A 23,146-nucleotide genomic window follows, 5' to 3' on the forward strand; every position below is an offset into this window, starting at 1 on the left:
TTTCTAGATGCTGGGGATACAATGTTGGACCATGGAGCCCTCATGAACATTGTAATATTTAGGGTTCTTTCTAGCTTTCAAACTATGACTATGGCATACAAGAGGAGACGCAGTATAACAACTTAAATGAAAGATGATGGTGCCTACTATAAATGAGATTAAAAATACTGACTGGGAACAATGTGCTGCTTTCCTTTTTATAATAAGATACTAAATATTTTGTTCTAAATTTATAAACATTGTGTACCCTACACACAATCTTGCTGATCAAAATAAGCAGATATGACATTAGAACAAAAGATCAACAATACCAAAATTTCTATGCACAACCAAATTTCATTCACAAATAATAAAGATATATTAATAGCTATATAAAGAGCAAAATAAGTGATTAAATAAAAAGAAACAGAAATAGAAAATTATCTGCAAATAATAAACAGATACCTAAAAGATGAAATTTACAGGGCCAGCAATATGAAATTTTAGTAAAGAGAAGATTATTTTCTTCAAGACAATTTCAAATCAGACAAAGGCCCACACTCATTAGAATCCTCAAAGACAGTGCCCAGGATTCAGACTGCTCAAGGTTTTTCATTCTAAAGCAAAGTCCTCAGGAAAAAAGGAGAGAGAAAATTTAAAGAGATAAGAATGATGATTTGGGTCCATAACCTCCAGAGATTGTCAAAGAAAACTGACACTGAAGTAAATCTATACAAAGCTAAAAGAACTGGAGCTATCCGTATATGGATCAGACACACCTTCCTCTAGAAAGGTAAAAGAAACAACTTCAAGACATAAACAATTTGGAAGAATATATATATGAAAAAATATATATATATTTGAAATATATACATATTTTGAAAAACTTCATACATATTTATATAATTTTTTTCATTTAGTAAGCATGTTTAAACTACCTACTATATGCCAAGTCCTGTCACTAGGGCTAAAGTACCAACTCAATTTAGAGCATAAAAAAAGTAATAAAACACTCCAAGTTCTACCTAGCAGTGATATGAGAGCACAGGTGAGGGTATAGTTAATTTTGCCCAAAAGAAATGAAAATACTTTGCAGAGGTGACATCTAAACTGCTTCCTGAAGAATGAGCAAGCATTCATGGAGGAAAGACAATGAAATAGGAGGAGATGAACAGGAGGCTGGAAAAGTCAGTTTAGACACACTGTTTAATATATAGAAGAGCTGGATTAGATCCTATTAATTGAAGGGAGCCACAAGAAGATTTTAAGCTTAAAAATGACAGTCACATCTGTATTTTTCAAAGATAATTCTGATAGTACTGTAAAGAATATGTTAAACAGGAGAGTAGTTGCAAGGCAAAACAATTTATGAATAAAGAAATTAAAGCAGCTTTATAATTAGAAGGAAAGTTGAGAATCAGTCAAAACTTGAAAAATTTGTAAGACGAATGGATCGGAATAATGATTAGTGAAATAAAATTAATGGGTGAAATGAACAGTGCAGTTCTGATTTCTTAAAAATAAGATAGATACAGCCCGGAGGAAGATGGCGGAAGAGTAAGACACGGAGATCACCTTCCTCCCCACAGATACATCAGAAATTCATCTACATGTGGAACAACTCCTACAGAACACCTACTGAACGCTGACAGAAGACCTCAGACCCCCCAAAAGGCAAGAAACTCCCCACATACCTGGGTAGGGCAAAAGAAAAAAAGAATAAACAGAGACAATAGGATAGGGACGGGACCTGCACCAGTGGGAGGGAGCCGTGAAGGAGGAAAGGTTTCCACACACTACAAACCCCTTCGTGGGTGGAGACTGCGGGTGACGGAGGGGGAAAGCTTCGGAGTAGCGGAGGAGAGCACAGCAACAGGGGTGCGGAGGGCAAAGTGGAGAGATTCTGGCACAGAGGACCGGTGCCCTCGGGCACACACCAGCCCGAGAGGCTTGTCTGCTCGGCCGCCGAGGCGGGCGGGGCTGGGAGCTGAGGCTCGGGTATCGGCTTTCAGTCGGAGCGCAGGGAGAGGACTGGGGCTGGCGGCAGGAAGAGAGCCTGAAGGGGTTAGTGCACCACGGCTAGCCCGGAGGGAGTCCGGGGAAAGGGTCTGGAGCTGCCGAAGAGGCAAGAGACTTTTTTCCCTTTTGTTTCCTGGTGCGCGAGGAGAGGGCATTAAGAGGGCTGCTTGGGGAAGCGCCAGAGACAGGCGCGGACCTCGGAGACGGGCGTGGGACGCTGGGGCTGCTGCTGCCGCTGCCGCCGCTGCCGTCGCCGCCGGGCCTGTGTGCGAGCGCGGGTCACTGTCCGCCCCGCCTTCCGGGGGGCCTGTGCACCCCGCCACTGCCGGAGTCCCGGGACCCGGGGACGGCTTTCCCGGGAAAGCGCACGGAGCGCCACCGGCTGCTGCAACGTCACGCCGGCCTCTGCCGCCGCAGGCCCGGCCCACACTGCGCGCCCCTCCCTCCCCTCTGCCTGAGTGAGCCAGAGCCCCCGAATCAGCGGCTCCTTTAAACCCGTCCAGTCTGAGCGAAGAACGGACGCCCTCCGGCGACCTACGCGCAGAGGCGGGGCCAGGTCCAAGGCTGAGACCCGGGAGCTGTGAGAGCAGAGACAGGGAAATCTCTCTGTGCAGCCTCGGAGGCAGCGGATTAAAGCTCCACGGTCCATTTGATGTGCCCTGCGTCTGTGGAGTGCATAAATGGACAGCGAATCATCCCAAATTGAGGAAGTGGACTTTGAGGACAACATTTAAGACTTCTCCCCTTTTCCTCTTTTTACAGCGAATCATCCCAAATTGAGGAGGTGGACGTAGAGAGCAAGATTTCAGACTTCTCGCCCTTTTCCTCTATTTACAACGAATTATCCCAAATTGAGGAGGTGGACTTAGAGAGCAAGATTTCAGACTTCTCGACCTTTTCCTCTTTTTACAACGAATTATCCCAAATTGAGGAGGTGGACTTGGAGAGCAAGATTTTTGATTTTTCCCCCTGCTCTCTTTTTGTGAATGTGTATGTGTAATCTTCTGTGTAAGATTCTCTCTGTATAGCTTTGCTTCCACCATATGTCCCAGGGTTCTATCGGTCCGTATTTTTTTCAAAAATTACTTTTTAATTTTAATAACGCTACTATATTTCATACTTTATTCTATTTTACTTTACCTGCTCTTTCTTTTTTTCCTACCTTCCCTTCCTCCCTCCCTCCCTCCGCTCCTTTCCTTCTTTCTTTTTCTTTCCTCCCTCCCTCCCTCCCACCCTTCTTTCCACTTTTCTTTCCTTCCTCCCTCCCTCCCTCCTGTCTTTCTTTCTTTCCTTCCTCCCTCCCTCCCTTCTTCCATTCACTCTTCCTTTTGCTATAATACCTCCCTCCCTCCCGTCTTTCTTTCTTTCCTTCCTCCCTCCCTCCCTTCTTCCATTCACTCTTCCTTTTGCTATAATTCCTCCCTCCCTCCCTCCCTCCTGTCTTTCTTTCTTTCTTTCCTTCCTCCCTCCCTTCTTCCATTCACTCTTCCTTTTGCTTTAATTCCTCCCTCCCTCCCTCCCTCCCTCCTGTCTTTCTTTCTTTCTTTCCTTCCTCCCTCCCTTCTTCCACTCACTCTTCCTTTTGCTTTCAATCCTCCCTCCCTCCCTCCTTTCTTTCCTTCTCTCTTTCCATCCTTCCTCCCTCCCTCCCTCCTTTCTTTTTCTTCCATCCTTCCTTCCTTTCTTCCCTTCTTCCTTTCTTTCCCTCTCTCTTTCTTTCTTCTACTAATTCTTTCTTTCTACTTTGTCTCCCTGTTATTCTGAGCAGGGTGGATGAAAGGCTCTTGGTGCTGCAGCCAGGAGTCAGTGCTGTGCCTCTGAAGTGGGAGAGCCAACTTCAGGACACGGGTCCACAAGAGACCTCCCAGCTCCACATAATATCAAGCAGCGAAAATCTCCCAGAGATCTCCATCTCAACACCAGCACCCAGCTTCACTCAACGACCAGCAAGCTACAGTGCTGGTCACCCTATGCCAAGCAACTAGCAAGACAGGTACACAACCCCACCCATTAGCAGAGAGGCTACCTAAAAACATAAAAAGGCCATAGGCACCCCAAAACACACCACCAGACGAGGACCCGTCCACCAGAAAGACAAGATCGAGCCTCAACCACCAGAACACAGGCATTAGTCCCCCCCACAAGAAAGCCTACACAACCTACTGAAACAACCTTAGCCACTGGGGACAGACACCAAAAACAACGGGAACTACGAATCTGCAGCCTGCAAAAAGGAGACCCCAAACACAGTAACATAAGCAAAATGAGAAGACAGAAAAACACACAGCAGGTGAAGGAGCAAGATAAAAACCTACCAGACCTAACAAATGAAGAGGTAATAGGCAGTCTACCTGAAAAAGAATTCAGAATAATGATAGTAAAGCTGATCCAAGATTCTATTTCCAAGATGCATAATCTTGGAAATAGAATAGACAAAATGCAAGAAACAGTTAACAAGGACCTAGAAGAACTAAAGATGAATCAAGCATCGATTAAAAACACAATAAATGAAATGAAAAATACTCTAGATGGGATCAATAGCAGAATAACTGAGGCAGAAGAATGGATAAGTGAGGTGGAAGATAAAATAGTGGAAGTAACTGCTGCAGAGCAAAATAAAGAAAAAAGAATGAAAAGAACAGAGGACAGTCTCAGAGACCTCTGGGACAACATTAAACGCACCAACATTCGAATTATAGGGGTTCCAGAAGAAGAAGAGAAAAAGGGACTGAGAAAATATTTGAAGAGATTATAGTTGAAAACTTCGCTAATATGGGAAAGGAAATAGTTAATCAAGTCCAGGAGGCACAGAGAGTCCCATACAGAATAAATCCAAGGAGAAATACACCAAGACACATATTAATCAAACTGTCAAAAATTAAACACAAAGAAATCATATTAAAAGCAGCAAGGCAAAAACAACAAATAACACAAAAGGGAATCCCCATCAGGTTAACAGCTGATCTCTCAGCAGAAACTCTACAAGCCAGAAGGGAGTGGCAGGACATAATTAAAGTGATGAAGGAGAGACACCTGCAACCAAGATTACTCTACCCAGCAAGGATCTCATTCAGATTTGATGGAGAAATTAAAACGTTTACAGACAAGCAAAAGCTGAGAGAGTTCAGCACCACGAAACCAGCTTTACAAAAAATGCTAAAGGAACTTCTCTAGGCAAGAAACACAACAGAAGGAATATACCTACAATAACGAACCCAAAGCAATTAAGGAAATGGGAATAGGAACATACATATCAATAATTACCTTAAATGTAAATGGACTAAATGCTCCCACCAAAAGACACAGAGTGGCTGAATGGATACAAAAACAAGACCCATATATATGCTGTCTACAAGAGACCCACTTCAGACCTAGAGACACATACACATTGAAAGTAAGGGGATGGAAAAAGATATTCCATGCAAATGGAAATCAAAAGAAAGCTGGAGTAGCAATTCTCACATCAGACAAAATAGACTTTAAAATAAAGACTATTAGAAGAGACAAAGAAGGACACTACATAACGATAAAGGGATCGATCCAAGAAGAAGATATAACAATTGTAAATATTTATGCACCCAACATAGGAGCACCTCAATACATAAGGCAAATACTAACAGCCATAAAAGGGAAAATCCACAGTAACACAATCATAGTAGGGGACTTTAACACCCCACTTTCACCAATGGACAGATCATCCAAAATGAAAATAAGTAAGGAAACACAAGCTTTAAATGATACATTAAACAAGATGGACTTAGTTGATATTTATAGGACATTCCATCCAAAAACAACAGAATACACATTTTTCTCAAGTGCTCATGGAACATTCTCCAGGATAGATCATATCTTGGGTCACAAATCAAGCCTTGGTAAATTTAAGAAAATTGAAATTGTATCAAGTATCTTTTCCGACCACAATGCTATGAGACTAGACATCAATTACAGGAAAAGATCTGTAAAAAGTACAAACACATGGAGGCTAAACAATACACTACTTAATAACAAAGTGATCACTGGAGAAATCAAAGAGGAAATTAAAAAATACCTAGAAACAAATGACAATGGAGACACGACGACCCAAAACCTATGGGACGCAGCAAAAGCAGTTCTAAGGGGGAAGTTTATAGCAATACAATCCCACCTGAAGAAACAGGAAACATTTGGAGTAAACAACCTGACCCTGCACCTAAAGCAATTAGAGAAAGAAGAACAAAAAACCCCCAAAGTTAGCAGAAGGAAAGAAATCATAAAGATCAGATCAGAAATAAATGAAAAAGAAATGAAGGAAACGATAGAAAAGATCAACCAAACTAAAAGCTGGTTCTTTGAGAAGATAAACAAAATTGACAAACCATTAGCCAGACTCATCAAGAAAAGAAGGGAGAAGACTCAAATCAATAGAATTAGAAATGAAAAAGGAGAAGTAACAACTGACACTGCAGAAATACAAAGGATCATGAGAGATTACTATAAGCAACTCTATGCCAATAAAATGGACAACCTGGAAGAAATGGATAAATTCTTAGAAATGCACAACCTGCCAAGACTGACTCAGGAAGAAACAGAAAATATGAATAGATCAATCACAAGCACTGAAATTGAAAATGTGATAAAAAATCTTCCATCAAACAAAAGCCCAGGACCAGATGGCTTCACAGGAGAATTCTATCAAACATTTAGAGAAGAGCTAACACCCATCCTTCTCAAACTCTTCCAAACAATATCAGAGGAAGGAACACTCTCAAACTCATTCTACGAGGCCACCATCACCTTGATACCAAAACCAGGCAAGGATGTCACAAAGAAAGAAAACTACAGGCCAATATCACTGATGAACATAGATGCAAAAATCCTCAACAAAATACTAGCAAACAGAATCCAACAGCACATTAAAAGGATCATACACCATGATCAAGTGGGGTTTATTCCAGGAATGCAAGGATTCTTCAATATACGCAAATCAATCAACGTGATACACCATATTAACAAATTGAAGGAGAAAAACCATATGATCATCTCAATAGATACAGAGAAAGCTTTCGACAAAATTCAACACCCATTAATGATAAAAACCCTGCAGAAAGTAGGCATAGAGGGAACTTTCCTCAACATAATAAAGGCCATATATGACAAACCCACAGCCAACATTGTCCTCAATGGTGAAAAACTGAAACCATTTCCACTAAGATCAGGAACAAGACAAGGCTGCCCACTCTCACCACTCTTATTCAACATAGTTTTGGAAGTTTTAGCCACAGCAATCAGAGAAGAAAAGGAAATAAAAGGAATCCAAATTGGAAAAGAAGAAGTAAAGCTGTCACTGTTTGCAGATGATATGATACTATACATAGAGAATCCTAAAAATGCTACCGAAAAACTACTAGAGCTAATCAATGAATTTGGTAAAGTAGCAGGATACAAAATTAATGTACAGAAATCTCTGGCATTCCTGTACACTAATGATGAAAAATCTGAAAATGAAATCAAGAAAACACTCCCATTTACCATTGCAACAAAAAGAATAAAATATCTAGGAATAAACCTACCTAAGGAGACAAAAGACCTGTATGCAGAAAATTATAAGACACTGATGAAAGAAATTAAAGATGATACAAATAGATGGAGAGATATACCATGCTCCTGGATTGGAAGAATCAATATTGAGAAAATGACTCTACTACCCAAAGCAATCTACAGATTCAATGCAATCCCTATCAAACTACCATTGGCATTTTTCACAGAAATAGAACAAAAAATTTCAAAATTTGTTTGGAAAAACAAAAGACCCCTAATAGCCAAAGCGATCTTGAGAACGAAAAACGGAGCTGGAGGAATCAGGCTCCCTGACTTCAGACTATACTACAAAGCTACAGTAATTAAGACAGTGTGGTACTGGCATAAAAACAGAAAGATAGATCAGTGGATCAGGATAGAAAGCCCAGAGATAAACCCACGCACATATAGCCAACTTATCTTTGATAAAGGAGGCAGGAATGTACAGTGGAGAAAGGACAGCCTCTTCAATAAGTGGTGCTGGGAAAACTGGACAGGGACATGTAAAAGTTTCAGATTAGATCATTCCCTAACACCATACACAAAAATAAGCTCAAAATGGATTAAAGACTTAAATGTAAGGCCAGAAACTATCAAACTCTTAGAGGAAAACATAGGCAGAACACTCTATGACATAAATCACAGCAAGATCCTTTTGGACCCACCTCCTAGAGAAATGGAAATAAAAACAAAGATAAACACATGGGACCTAATGAAACTTCAAAGCTTTTGCACAGCAAAGGAAACCATAAACAAGACCAAAAGACAACCCTTAGAATGGGAGAAAATATTTGCAAATGAAGCAACTGACAAAGGATTAATCTCCAAAATTTATAAACAGCTCATGCAGCTCAATAGCAAAAAAACAAACAAACCAATCCAAAAATGGGCAGAAGACTTAAATAGGCATTTCTCCAAAGAAGATATACAGACTGCCAACAAACACATGAAAGAATGCTCAACACCATTAATCATTAGAGAAATGCAAATCAAAACTACAATGAGATATCATCTCACACCAGTCAGAATGGCCATCATCAAGAAATCTAAACACAATAAATGCTGGAGAGGGTGTGGAGAAAAGGGAACACTCTTGCACTGCTGGTGGGAATGTGAATTGGTACAGCCACTATGGAGAACAGTATGGAGGTTCCTTCAAAAACTAAAAATAGAACTACCATATGACCCAGCAATCCCACTACTAGGCATATACCCTGAGAAAACCATAATTCAAAAAGAGACATGTACCAAAATGTTCATTGCAGCTCTATTCACAATAGCCCGGAGCTGGAAACAACCTAAGTGTCCATCATCGGATGAATGGATAAAGAAGATGTGGCACATATATACAATGGAATATTACTCAGCCATAAAAAGAAACGAAACTGAGCTATTTGTAATGAGGTGGATAGACCTAGAGTCTGTCATACAGAGTGAAGTAAGTCTGAAAGAGAAAGACAAATACCGTATGCTAACACATATATACGGAATTAAAAAAAAATGTCATGAAGAACCTAGGGGTAAAACGGGAATAAAGACACAGACCTACTTGAGAATGGACTTGAGGATATGGGGAGGGGGAAGGGTGAGCTGTGACAAAGCGAAAGAGAGGCATGGACATATATACACTACCAAACGTAAGGTAGATAGATAGTGGGAAGCAGCCGCAGAGCACAGGGAGATCAGCTCGGTGCTTTGTGACTGCCTGGAGGGGTGGGATGGGGAGGGTGGGAGGGAGGGAGATGCATGAGGGAAGGGATGTGGGAACAGATGTATATGTATGACTGATTCACTTTGTTATAAAGCAGAAACTAATTAAAAAAAAAGACACAGATGTAGAGAATGGACTTGAGGACACGCAGAGGGGGAAGCATAAGCTGGAACAAAGTGAGAGAGTAGCATTCACATATATACACTACCAAATGTAAAACCTATGGCTAGTGGGAAGCAGCTGCGTAGCACCCAGAGATCAGCTCAGTGCTTTGTGACCTCTTAGACGGGTGGGATAGGGAGGGTGAGAGGCAGGAAGATGCAAGAGGGAAGAGATATGGGGATATATGTATATGTATAGCAGATTCACTATGTTATAAAGCAGAAACTAACACAGCATTGTAAAGCATTTATACTCCAATAAAGATGTTAAAAAAAATCCTGAAAAAAAAAAAATAGAAACATAAACCATGATGAAGAAAGAGTGAGAGGAGTTGAAGAGTAAACCCAAATGGCAAAAAACTGTATTTCTCGGACTTCCGGGTAAGATGGCGGAAGAGTAAGACGCGGAGATCACCTTCCTCCCCACGGATACACCAGAAATACAGATACACGTGGAACAACTCCTACAAAACACCTATTGAACGCTGGCAGAAGACCCCAGACCTCCCAAAAGGCAAGAAACTCCCCACATACCTGGGTAGGGCAAAGCGGAGAGATCCCCACACAGAGGATCGGTGCCGAGCGGCACTCACCAGCCCGAGAGGCTTGTCAGCTGGCCCGCCGGGGCAGGCGGTGCTGGAAGCTGAGGCTCGGGCTTCGGTCAGAGCGCAGGGAGAGGACTGGGGTTGGCGGCGAGAACTCAGCCTGAAGGGGGCTAATGTGCCACAGCTAGCCGGCAGGGAGTCCGGGAAAACTCTGGAGCTGCCGAAGAGGCAAGAGACTTTTTCTTCCCTCTTGGTTTCCTGGTGCGCGAGGAGAGGGGATTAAGAGCGCTGCTTAAAGGGGCTCCACAGACGGGCGCGAGTCACGACTGAAAGCGCGGAGCCCAGTGACGGGCGTGGGACGCTGGGGCTGCTGCTGCCGCCGCCAAGAAGCCTGTGTGCAAGCACAGGTCACCGTCCACACCGCCCTTCCGGGAGCCTGTGCAGCCCACCACTGCCGGGGTCCCGGGATCCAGGGGCGGCTTCCCTGGGAGAAGGCACGGTGCGCCTAGGGCTGCTGCAACGTCACGCTGACCTCTGCCGCTGCAGGCTCGCCCCGCACTCCGTGCCCATCCCTCCCGCCCGGCCTGAGTGAGCCAGAGTCCCCGAAGAGGCTGCTCCCTTAACCTTGTCCTGTCTGAGAGAAGAACAGACGCCCTCCGGCGACCTACACACAGAGGCGGGGCCAAATCCAAAGCTGAGACCCAGGAGCTGTGAGAACAAAGAAGAGAAAGGGAAACCTCTCCCAGCAGCCTCAGAAGCAGCGGATTAAAACTGCACAATCAACTTGATGTACCCTGCATCTGTGGAATACATGAATAGACAACAAATCATCCCAAATTGAGGAGCCAGGAGTCAGTGCTGTGCCTCTGAGGTGGGAGAGCCAACTTCAGGACACTGGTCCACAAGAGACCTCCCAGCTCCACATAATATCAAACGGCGAAAATCTTCCAGAGATCTCCATCTCAACACCAGCACCCAGCTTCACTCAACGACCAGCAAGCTACAGTGCTGGACACCCTATGCCAAACAACTAGCAAGACAGGAACACAACGCCACCAATTAGCAGAGAGGTGGCCTAAAATCATAAAAAGTCCGCAGACACCCCAAAACACACCACCAGACGTGGACCTGCCCACCAGAAAGACAAGATCCAGCCTCATCCACCTGAACACAGGCACTAGTCCCCTCCACCAGGAAGCCTACACAACCCACTAAACCAATCTTAGCCACTGGGGACAGACACCAAAAGCAACGGGAACTACAAAACTGCAGCCTGCAAAAAGGAGACCCCAAACACAGTAACATAAGAAAAATGAGAAGGCAGAAAAACACACAGCAGGTGAAGGAGCAAGATAAAAACCTACCAGACCTAACAAATGAAGAGGTAATAGGCAGTCTACCTGAAAAAGAATTCAGAATAATGATGGTAAAGATGATCCAAGATTCTATTTCCCAGATCCAAAATCTTGGAAATAGAATAGACAAAATGCAAGAAACAGTTAACAAGGACCTAGAAGAACTAAAGATGAATCAAGCATCGATTAAAAACACAATAAATGAAATGAAAAATACTCTAGATGGGATCAATAGCAGAATAACTGAGGCAGAAGAACGGATAAGCGAGGTGGAAGATAAAATAGTGGAAATAACTGCTGCAGAGCAAAATAAAGAAAAAAGAATGAAAAGAACAGAGGACAGTCTCAGAGACCTCTGGGACAACATTAAACGCACCAACGTTCGAATTATAGGGGTTCCAGAAGAAGAAGAGAAAAAGAAAGGGACTGAGAAAATATTTGAAGAGATTATAGTTGAAAACTTCCCTAATATGGGAAAGGAAGTAGTTAATCAAGTCCAGGAGGCACAGAGAGTCCCATACAGAATAAATCCAAGGAGAAATACGCCAAGACACATATTAATCAAACTGTCAAAAATTAAACACAAAGAAATCATATTAAAAGCAGCAAGGCAAAAACAACAAATAACACACAAGGGAATCCCCATCAGGATAACAGCTGATCTCTCAGCAGAAACTCTACAAGCCAGAGGGAGTGGCAGGACATAATTAAAGTGATGAAGGAGAGACACCTGCAACCAAGATTACTCTACCCAGCAAGGATCTCATTCAGATTTGATGGAGAAATTAAAACGTTTACAGACAAGCAAAAGCTGAGAGAGTTCAGCACCACCAAACCAGCTTTACAACAAATGCTAAAGGGACTTCTCTAGGCAAGAAACACAACAGAAGGAAAAGACCTACAATAACGAACCCAAAACAATTAAGAAAATGGGAATAGGAACATACATATGGATAATTACCATAAATGTAAATGGACTAAATGCTCCCACCAAAAGACACAGATTGGCTGAATGGATACAAAAACAAGACCCACATATATGCTGTCTACAAGAGACCCACTTCAGACCTAGAGACACATACAGACTGAAAGTAAGGGGATGGAAAAAGATATTCCATGCAAATGGAAACCAAAAGAAAGCTGGAGTAGCAATTCTCATATCAGACAAAATAGACTTTAAAATAAAGACTACTAGAAGAGACAAAGAAGGACACTACATAATGATCAAGGGATTGATCCAAGAAGAAGATATAACAATTGTAAATATTTATGCACCCAACATAGGAGCACCTCAATACATAAGGCAAATACTAACAGCCATAAAAGGAGAAATCGACAGTAACACAATCATAGTAGGGGACTTTAACACCCCACTTTCACCAATGGACAGACCATCCAACATGAAAATAAATAAGGAAACACAAGCTTTAAATGATACATTAAACAAGATGGACTTAATTGATATTTATAGGACATTCCATCTAAAAACAACAGAATACACATTTTTCTCAAGTGCTCATGGAACATTCTCCAGGATAGATCATATCTTGGGTCACAAATCAAGCCTTGGTAAATTTAAGAAAATTGAAATTGTATCAAGTATCTTTTCTGACCACAATGCTATGAGACTAGATATCAATTACAGGAAAAGAGCTGTAAAAAATACAAACACATGGAGGCTAAACAATACACTACTTAATAACAAAGTGATCACTGGAGAAATCAAAGAGGAAATTAAAAAATACCTAGAAACAAATGACAATGGAGACACGACGACCCAAAACCTATGGGATGCAGCAAAAGCACTTCTAAGAGGGAAGTTTATAGCAATACAATCCTACCTTAAGAAACAGGAAACATCTCGAATAAACAACCTAACCTTGCACCTAAAGCAATTAGAGAAAGAAGAACAAAAAACCCCCAAAGTTAGCAGAAGGAAAGAAATCATAAAGATCAGATCAGAAATAAATGAAAAAGAAATGAAGGAAACGATAGCAAAGATCAATAAAACTAAAAGCTGGTTCTTTGAGAAGATAAACAAAATTGACAAACCATTAGCCAACTCATCAAGAAAAAAAGGGAGAAGACTCAAATCAATAGTATTAGAAATGAAAAAGGAGAAGTAACAACTGACACTGCAGAAATACAAAAGATCATGAGAGATTACTACAAGCAACTCTATGCCAATAAAATGGACAACCTGGAAGAAATGGACAAATTCTTAGAAAGGCACAACCTGCCAAGACTGACTCAGGAAGAAATAGAAAATATGAACAGACCAATCACAAGCACTGAAATTGAAACTGTGATAAAAAATCTTCCAACAAACAAAAGCCCAGGACCAGATGGCTTCACAGGTGAATTCTATCAAGCATTTAGAGAAGAGCTAACACCCATCCTTCTCAAACTCTTCCAAAATATAGCAGAGGGAGGAACACTCTCAAACTCATCCTACGAGGCCACCATCACCTTGATACCAAAACCAGTCAAGGATGTCACAAAGAAAGAAAACTACAGGCCAATATCACTGATGAACATAGATGCAAAAATCCTCCACAAAATACTAGCAAACAGAATCCAACAGCACATTAAAAGGATCATACACCATGATCAAGTGGGGTTTATTCCAGGAATGCAAGGATTCTTCAATATACGCAAATCAATCAACGTGATACACCATATTAACAAATTGAAGGAGAAAAACCATATGATCATCTCAATAGATGCAGAGAAAGCTTTCGACAAAATTCAACACCCATTTATGATAAAAACCCTGCAGAAAGTAGGCATAGAGGGAACTTTCCTCAACATAATAAAGGCCATATATGACAAACCCACAGCCAGCATCGTCCTCAATGGTGAAAAACTGAAACCATTTCCACTAAGATCAGGAACAAGACAAGGTCGCCCACTCTCACCACTCTTATTCAACACAGTTTTGGAAGTTTTAGCCACAGCAATCAGAGAAGAAAAGGAAATAAAAGGAATCCAAATCGGAAAAGAAGAAGTAAAGCTGTCACTGTTTGCAGATGACATGATACTGTACATAGAGAATCCTAAAGATGCTACCAGAAAACTACTAGAGCTAATCAATGAATTTGGTAAAGTTGCGGGATACAAAATTAATGCACAGAAATCTCTGGCATTCCTATATACTAATGATGAAAAATCTGAAAGTGAAATCAAGGAAACACTCCCATTTACCATTGCAACAAAAAGAATAAAATATCTAGGAATAAACCTACCTAAGGAGACAAAAGACCTGTATGCAGAAAATTATAAGACACTGATGAAAGAAATTAAAGATGATACAAATAGATGGAGAGATGTACCATGTTCTTGGATTGGAAGAATCAACATTGTGAAAATGACTCTACTGCCCAAAGCAATCTACAGATTCAAGGCAATCCCTATCAAACTACCACTGGCATTTTTCACAGAACTAGAACAAAAAATTTCACAATTTGTATGGAAACACAAAAGACCCCGAATAGCCAAAGCGATCTTGAGAACGAAAAATGGAGCTGGAGGAATCAGGCTCCCTGACTTCAGACTATACTACAAAGCTACAGTAATCAAGACAGTATGGTACTGGCACAAAAACAGAAAGATAGATCAATGGAACAGGATACAAAGCCCAGAGATAAACCCACGGACATATGGTCACCTTATCTTTAATAAAGGAGGCAGGAATGTACAGTGGAGAAAGGACAGTCTCTTCAATAAGTGGTGCTGGGAAAACTGGATAGGGACATGTAAAAGTATGAGATTAGATCACTCCCTAACACCATACACAAAAATAAGCTCAAAATGGATTAAACACCTAAATGTAAGGCCAGACACTATCAAACTCTTAGAGGAAAATATAGGCAGAACACTCTATGACATAAATCACAGCAAGATCCTTTTTGACCCACCTCCTAGAGAAATGGAAATAAAGACAAAAATAAACACATGGGACCTAATGAAAATTAAAAGCTTTTGCACAGCAAAGGAAACCATAAACAAGACCAAAAGACAACCCTCAGAATGGGAGAAAATATTTGCGAATGAAGCAACTGACAAAGGATTAATCTCCAAAATTTATAAGCAGCTCATGCAGCTCAATAACAAAAAAACAAACAACCCAATCCAAAAATGGGCAGAAGACCTAAATAGACATTTCTCCACAGAAGATATACAGACTGCCAACAAACACATGAAAGGATGCTCAACATCTTTACTCATTAGAGAAATGCAAATCAAAACTACAATGAGATATCATCTCACACCAGTCAGAATGGCCATCATCAAAAAATCTAGAAACAATAAATGCTGGAGAGGTTGTGGAGAAAAGGGAACACTCTTGCACTGCTGGTGGGAATGTGAATTGGTACAGCCACTATGGAGAACGGTATGGAGGTTCCTTAAAAAACTACAAATACAACTACCATATGACCCAGCCATCCCACTACTGGGCATATACCCTGAGAAAACCATAATTCAAAAAGAGACATGTACCAAAATGTTCATAGCAGCCCTATTTACAATAGCCCGGAGATGGAAACAACCTAAGTGTCCATCATTGGATGAATGGGTAAAGAAGATGTGGCACATATATACAATGGAATATTACTCAGCCATAAAAAGAAATGAAATTGAGCTATTTGTAATGAGGTGGATGGACCTAGAGTCTGTCATACAGAGTGAAGTAAGTCAGAAAGAGAAAGACAAATACTGTATGCTGACACATATATATGGAATTTAAGAAAAAAAATGTCATGAAGAACATAGGGGTAAGACAGGAATAAAGACACAGACCTACTAGAGAATGGACTTGAGGATATGGGGAGGGGGAAGGGTAAGCTGTGACAAAGTGAAAGAGCAGCATGGACATATATACACTACCAAACGTAAGGTAGATAGCTAGTGGGAAGCAGCCGCATAGCACAGGGAGATCAGCTTTGTGACCACCTGGAGGGGTGGGATAGGGAGGGTGGGAGGGAGACGCAAAAGGGAGGGGATATGGGAACATATGTATATGTATAACTGATTAAATTTGTAAAAAAAAAAACTGTATTTCTCTTACAAAGTATTTAAAGTTATTTTTGGTAAAAACAGAAATAACAAAATTATCTCTGCTAAAAAAAAATACGTAGCTTCCAGAGTAAACATTAAGCAGTGGGGAAAAGGAATAAAAATAACAATGACAAAATTTATTGTGATAAAGAGGATTATCAATTAAATAATTTAATAAATGCAGGGCTCCTGGAAACAGTAGAGTCACTACTGGATTTAAAAAACAACATCTAGGTACTTGCCTGGTGGCACAGTAGGGGTTAAGAATCGCCTGCCAGTGAAGGGGACAAGGGCTCGAGCCCTGGTCCAGGAAGATCCCACGTACCGTGGAGCAACTAAGCCTGTGCACCACAACTACTGAGCCCGTGTGCCACAACTACTGGAAACCGTGCGCCTAGAGCCCGTGCTCCGCAACAAGAGAAGCCACTGCAATGAGAAGCCCGCACACTGCAACAAAGAGTCGCCCCCGCTCATCACAACTAGAGAAAGCCCGCGTGCAGCAACAAAGACCCAAGGCAGTCAAAAAATAAATAAGTAAATAAATAAATTTATTTTTAAAAAACCATTTATTTGTTGGCTTTAAAATATTATTCAGCAATTACTCCAACAAGTATTTATTGAGTGACTACTACATGTCAGGGATAAGGAATATAAAGATGAACACAACATCTTTATTCATCTACTTTTTTTTGCAGTACGCGGGCCTCTCACTGTTGCGGCCTCTCCTGTTGCAGAGCACAGGCTCCAGATGCACAGGCTCAGCGGCCATGGCTCACGGGCCTAGCCGCTCCGCGGCATGTGGGATCTTCCCGGACCAGGGCACGAACCTGTGTCCCCTGCAACGGCAGGTGGACTTCTCAACCACTGCGCCACCAGGGAAGCCCTATTCATCTACTTTTGAGGAACTTATACTCTAAAGGAGAAGACAAACTCATAAAACAAGCAGTTAATTAATAAATGCAGTGATAGGACTACACAGGGGGGCAAGGAATAGAGTGTAATGGCACCTTAGCAAGCACAAGGCTAGGATGAGGGAAAGTTTCCTAGAGAAAACAAAGTCAAAAACAAGTCTTAAAAGATAAGTAAGTCAGCCATTTCAAGAAGTGAGAAGTAAATCATGGCAAAGGGAAACAAAATGAGTATGGCCCAGAGGTCAATAAGAACATGGTGTTTGTGAGGAGTGACAAGTGGTTCTAAGTTGTTGGAACATGAAAAAAGAGGCAAGAAGTGATGGAAAATGAGGCTGGACGGGTAGCAAGTGCCAAATCCTGGAAGGCCTTGTTTGTTCTTCTAAGAGAAGTTTGGATTTAATGGTTCGAAGCAGAGAAGCTCATCAGAAGCCAGGGAGCTTTTAAAACATACAGATGCTTAGACTCTACTCCTCAGAGATCCTAATTCGCCAGGTTTAAAGAAAAGGACAACGCATTTGAATTTTCTAATGGTTTCCCTGGGTAATTGTGCTGTACTATACGTTGTTTGAGAGAACTGCTGTGATAATGTCTTCAGTTCAGACCTAAACTGATTTGCGTGGGGATAACAGGTTAAAAAGGAAGGGGGAATGGTTTGATAATCAATAACAGAGTACACTGTAAGGAACTGAGAGAGAGAAGCAATTCATTAGGTAAAGACAAAGGAAAGAAAAATTTTATTAATATAAATATATTTTACAAATCAAGTAGTGGCAAAAAATAAAGAAAATATGGACAAAAATGAGTTAAAATCCTGAACATTTTGACTTGAAATTATCTAGATGTGTAAAATTTATAACCAGAAACTTATATCCTAAAAATTTTCAAGCTAAAAAAATTAATTTTATTGTATTCTTTGAAAACATAGAGGAAGAATAAAGCTGTTGAGAGAGTAGGTTTGAAGTCTGGCTTAAATCCATCACACAGTGAGACCTTCAATAGTCACAATCTCTACATGGCCTCAATTTCCTCATATGTAAAATGGATATAATAATGATACACATCTTATAGGGTTCTGGTGAATATTAATTAGATAATACATATAAAACTCTTAGAACATGAAAACTACTAGAGTTCAGTAAATGTCAATTCTTACTGCTAATGTAATCCTTATCATTACCTAGGAGGCTACAGCAAAATGACTCCACAGAGCATAGAAATAAAGTTACCTTCACAGTAAAGATAATTAGAATCAGCATAGAAGGAATGCCATCAAGCTATAGAAAATCTAACCAGAGATGCTCTCTAGCTGTGCAGATCAGGAAACCTGGGAACCATACAAGTCCCGTTAAAGACTGCAAAAGCTTTTCTGAAAGTACCATTAGGAAAGAGAGGAAAGCAAACAGCAAGCAAATACCTCTTTGGACAATCAGAGGTCCCTCTTCTTAGAGGAGCCCATCACATTAATATCTGACTTAGAATATTTGACCATAAAGGAGAATTCAGTCTATTAGTTACTAGGATAGTGAGGGCTAGATGACATTTCATTACACCCAGTTTTCTTGTTAGTAAGTTGTACTATTTATGTTAGAAACAATTACCTAAATTTTATGACTATGCTGAAAAAAAAAGAGTATTCTATCAATACATAAGAGGTAAGAAAAATGGGAGGAGAAGATGGAGTCCACAGTGTTACTCTAGACTCAGGAGAAACAGAATTGGAAGCTATAATGCCCAAGCATTTGCAAGATGAGCCTCTGATGACTTGGATAAAATATTCCTTGAGACTGCTTAATTCTTTACTACATATTACTCTATTCTAATGATTTCTTTAATGTCTCTCTTGATTCCCAGACTTTTTGCCCCAGAAGGACAGGGACTCTATTGTATTCACAGCAGCAACCCTACTATCAGCACAGTACTTGGCAGTAGACCCTCAATGAGTATTTGCTGAAGAGTAAATGGCTTCCCACTTTCTCCTGATTCAAAGAGGACATGAAGATGGGTAGGACTCTGCTCTCCAGAAAGACTGTGTACTTTTTTTTTTTTTTCGAAATTTTTTGCTATTCCTTTTTCTTTTCTTTTTTTGAAGATGTTGGGGGTAGGAGTTTATTAATTAATTTATTTATTTTTGGCTGTGTCGGGTCTTCGTTTCTGTGTGAGGGCTTTCTCCAGCTGTGGCAAGCGGGGGCCACTCTTCATCACGGTGCACGGGCCTCTCACCATCGCAGCCTCTCTTGTTGCGGAGCACAGGCTCCAGACGCGCAGGCCCAGCAGTTGTGACTCACGGGCCCAGTTGCTCCGCGGCATGTGGGATCCTCCCAGACCAGGGCTCGAACACGTGTCCCCTGCACTAGCAGGCAGACTCTCAACCACTGCGCCACCAGGGAAGCCCGACTGTGTACTTTTGCTTCCTAGTTAGGCTTACCAAGAGTCAGTTGTTTTTGTTTCCAAACTTTTTTTTTTTTTTTTGCGCGGTATGCGGGCCTCTCACTGTTGTGGTCTCTCCCGTTGCAGAGCACAGGCTCCGGACGCGCAGGCCCAGCGGCCATGGCCCACGGGCCCAGCCGCTCCACGGCATGTGGGATCCTCCCGGACCGGGGCACGAACCCATGTCCCCTGCAACGGCAGGCGGACCCTCAACCTCTGCGCCACCAGGGAAGACCTCCAAACTTTTTTTATGTCAGTGGTCTTTGGTATTACAATTTCATAATTAAAGCTGTAATTACGCCCATCAATGAAGGGAGTATGGAAAGAGAACTGTTTCTATGAACACCAAGTAGGCTCTTAAACCACTGAGGCTGTACACACCATCGAGGCTCTAAAAAGCCTCCATAAAGGTGAATCACTATAAAAACTTCGTATCAAATTAGGTGTGGTAAGACAACTGTAAAAGGATAGAAAAAAAGAACCCTAAAAATTAATAAGGGTTTTTAAGTGTAAGGAGTTTAAAGATTACAGGATTTGATCTTTACTTTCTATTATATATTAAGTTAGGCTATATATAATCTATATGTAATCTATACAGAAAAGATCTTAGCCCTATATCCACAGATTGATAAATGAATGTACACTTAAATGTTTTAAAGTAAAATAAAACGCTTGAGTTATATATGTTACTATTGTTTGGTTCCCCTTAATCAATTAGCTGGTGACCCAGATCATGTTGGATAAGAAGGCTTTTAACTGTTCTTACCAAGAAATGATGTGGTACTTATTACATAAATTAATCATATGTCTGCATGTTGAAAAGTCGCTGAAAATCCACCTTTGCATATATTCACAGTGCATTATAATGAAATGCCTCTTTACTTGACAGTATACCCCACTAAACTATAAATTCCTTGGGAAAAGGGGTCATGTCAATTCCTAATTTCATAGTGCCCAGCACTTGGTAACACCTTTCAAATAGGTGCTCTGTAAACATTTTTTAAATGAAGAAACATTTCAATTCTCTTAAAAAACAATCAGATCTGAGCAGTATCATATGGCTCTTTAGTACCAGTTAGTAATAAAATAACTCTACATAGAAAAGACAAGTCCTTACCAATTTATAGCCCCTCCAGCACACTTCTCCATAAGCAATGCTTTCCAACATTCATGAGTAGATTTAATAACTTCAAGAGCAAAAGCCTAGTTAAAAACCAAAAACAGACACAGCAATCACATCATTATACTAACATGGAACTAGTCATAGTATGACAGTTAATTATTAAGAACATGAGCTCTGTAGTCAGGCAAACCTGAGTATAAATTCTCACATCCTTATTTACCGGCTGTGTGACTTTATGAAGATTACTTAATCTCATTGTATTAATTTTCTTCATCTATAATATGCAATGTAATGAAGATCATCTAAATCAAGGGTTGGCAAACTTGGGCCTGTGGGCCAAATCCAACTCACCATGTGTTTTTGTAAATAAAGTTTTTATTGAGCACAGTCATACCCATTCATCTGTGCATGGCCTCTGACTGCGTTAGTGCTACAATGGAAGAGCTGAGTAGCTGTGACAGAGACCATATGGCCTACAAAGTCTGTAATATTTACTTTCTGGTACTTTACACAAAAAAGTTTGCCAACCCCTGAATTAAATCATAGAGTTGTTGAAAGAATAAATAAGATGTTGAATGTAAAGTGGTTAGCCTACTATCAATATCTTGCTTGTAAATAAGCATATACCTATTAATTTCATCATCATAAAGCTATAAGTAGTCCAACTGCATAATCGTTTTAGATTATCCACTGTCTGAAGGTAGTAAACCTCGACATTTTCTAATTTTTTTCTTAGTATGAATTCATATAGTGTCTAAAAATGCAAAATCAACAATAGATATAGATCTAGTAAGACCATCTAAGGAAAACTTGCTTTATTTTTCCAAAGCAGAAAATTCTTTATATTTTTCCCTCAAAATGTTCCTAATTTTCCTTAAGTGAGAGATTACAGTCTAAAATAATAGTTTTATATTTATATTTAAAAATCCTAGACAAAGCCCTCAAGATCTTAAGGGTTCTTTTAATGTACCTTTAAAAAATACTGGGTTCAGCAATAAACTTTTGTATAACAAAATACTTATTGTAATTTTAAAGTTTTCACAACCATGGCTTACTCTACCTGCAAAACATACTTTATTTATTAGTACCACTTAAAGGTTGGTTTATAATGTGAAATTTATATAGTGGCAGTAAGTTTAAAAGACATAGTCTTTTGACTTTAACTCTTTGGTCTATTTCCTCCATATGTGTCATATTAGAGCCACTTTCTGGTAAGTTTGTGGTTTTCTGATAGAAAAATCCTCTGACAGTAAGATAATTCAAGTGTTGTCTTAATTGTTAAGCAGCTTAATTCAGCCATGGTAGGATGAACACTTAGGAGGCAAGCCCCTTTGTATCTACATTAATGGTAAGTAACTTCCTCTTCTCTGGAGTAAGTAAATGGAAGGCTTTTCTTCATATACAATTTGCAGACTTAGACTGATCATGGAAATCCTTCATTTTCTGAGACGAAGGACTTATTGATAGATAAACAGATGCATATAGGTATTTATCAGCCTTACTGATTTACTTAGAGAGATCTCCTAAAACTTTTTTAAAAATAAAAATGATAAAATAATGTCCTTAAATATGAAAGTCGGTAAAAAGCATTTTTTATCACACTATATACAAATGTTCACATATGAAATCCCCCAAAGTGAAAGAAATATTGTACAGATATCACAGGCACATTTTATTTTTTATTTTTTTATTTTTATTTTTCTGCATCTATTGAAAGGATCATATATATTCTCCATTCTTTTAGCAATGTGTAACACCCTTATTGATTTATTTAGACTTTTGCTGAGAATTTTTGCATTTATGTTCATCAGGCATATCAGCTTATAGATTTATTTATTTGTTTGTTTGTTTGTTTGTTTAGCGGCATGCGGGCCTCTCACTGCTGTGGCCTCTCCCGTTGCGGAGCACAGGCTCCGGATGCGCAGGCCCAGTGGCCATGGCTCACGGGCCCAGCCGCTCCGCAGCACGTGGGATCCTCCCGGACCGGGGCACGAACCCGTGTCCCCTGCATCGGCAGGTGGACTCTCAACCACTGCGCCACCAGGGAAGCCCACAGGCACATTTTAAAATAAAGATTATCAACTTCACCTTGTTCTTGAATTCTCCATTAAAAGCAAACTGGTTTTCTGGTTTTCCCTCTGGTACCTTATAAAATCTAAACCAATTAAGCGTAGCTTCTAAGTAACCAGGTTTGTACTTCTTAACATCTTCAATATCTGTAAGTGAAGAAACAAAAATACTTTTTGTTAAAAATCAAAATCCACTCCTATTAGTGGTAGAGCACTGGCCTGAGGGAGTCAG

General features: G+C 40.4%; 1 protein-coding gene across 7 annotated transcripts in view; it reads right to left on the reverse strand.

Moving 5' to 3' along the window:
* The window catches only part of PPA2 (inorganic pyrophosphatase 2), a 170,633-nt gene that overhangs the window by 16,458 nt on the left and 131,029 nt on the right, over window positions 1-23,146 (reverse strand). For all 7 annotated transcript variants that reach the window (XM_081240657.1, XM_081240658.1, XM_081240656.1 and 4 more), the window contains 2 exons: window positions 22,934-23,061; window positions 20,840-20,925 (listed from right to left, as the gene is read on the reverse strand). In XM_081240657.1, coding sequence (XP_081096783.1) covers window positions 20,840-20,925; window positions 22,934-23,061 — 214 coding nt within the window. The remainder of the gene's footprint in view (window positions 1-20,839; window positions 20,926-22,933; window positions 23,062-23,146) is intronic.

The sequence above is a fragment of the Mesoplodon bidens genome (assembly GCF_964165515.1).
Source record: "Mesoplodon bidens genome assembly, chromosome: 1".
NCBI lineage: Eukaryota > Metazoa > Chordata > Mammalia > Artiodactyla > Ziphiidae > Mesoplodon > Mesoplodon bidens.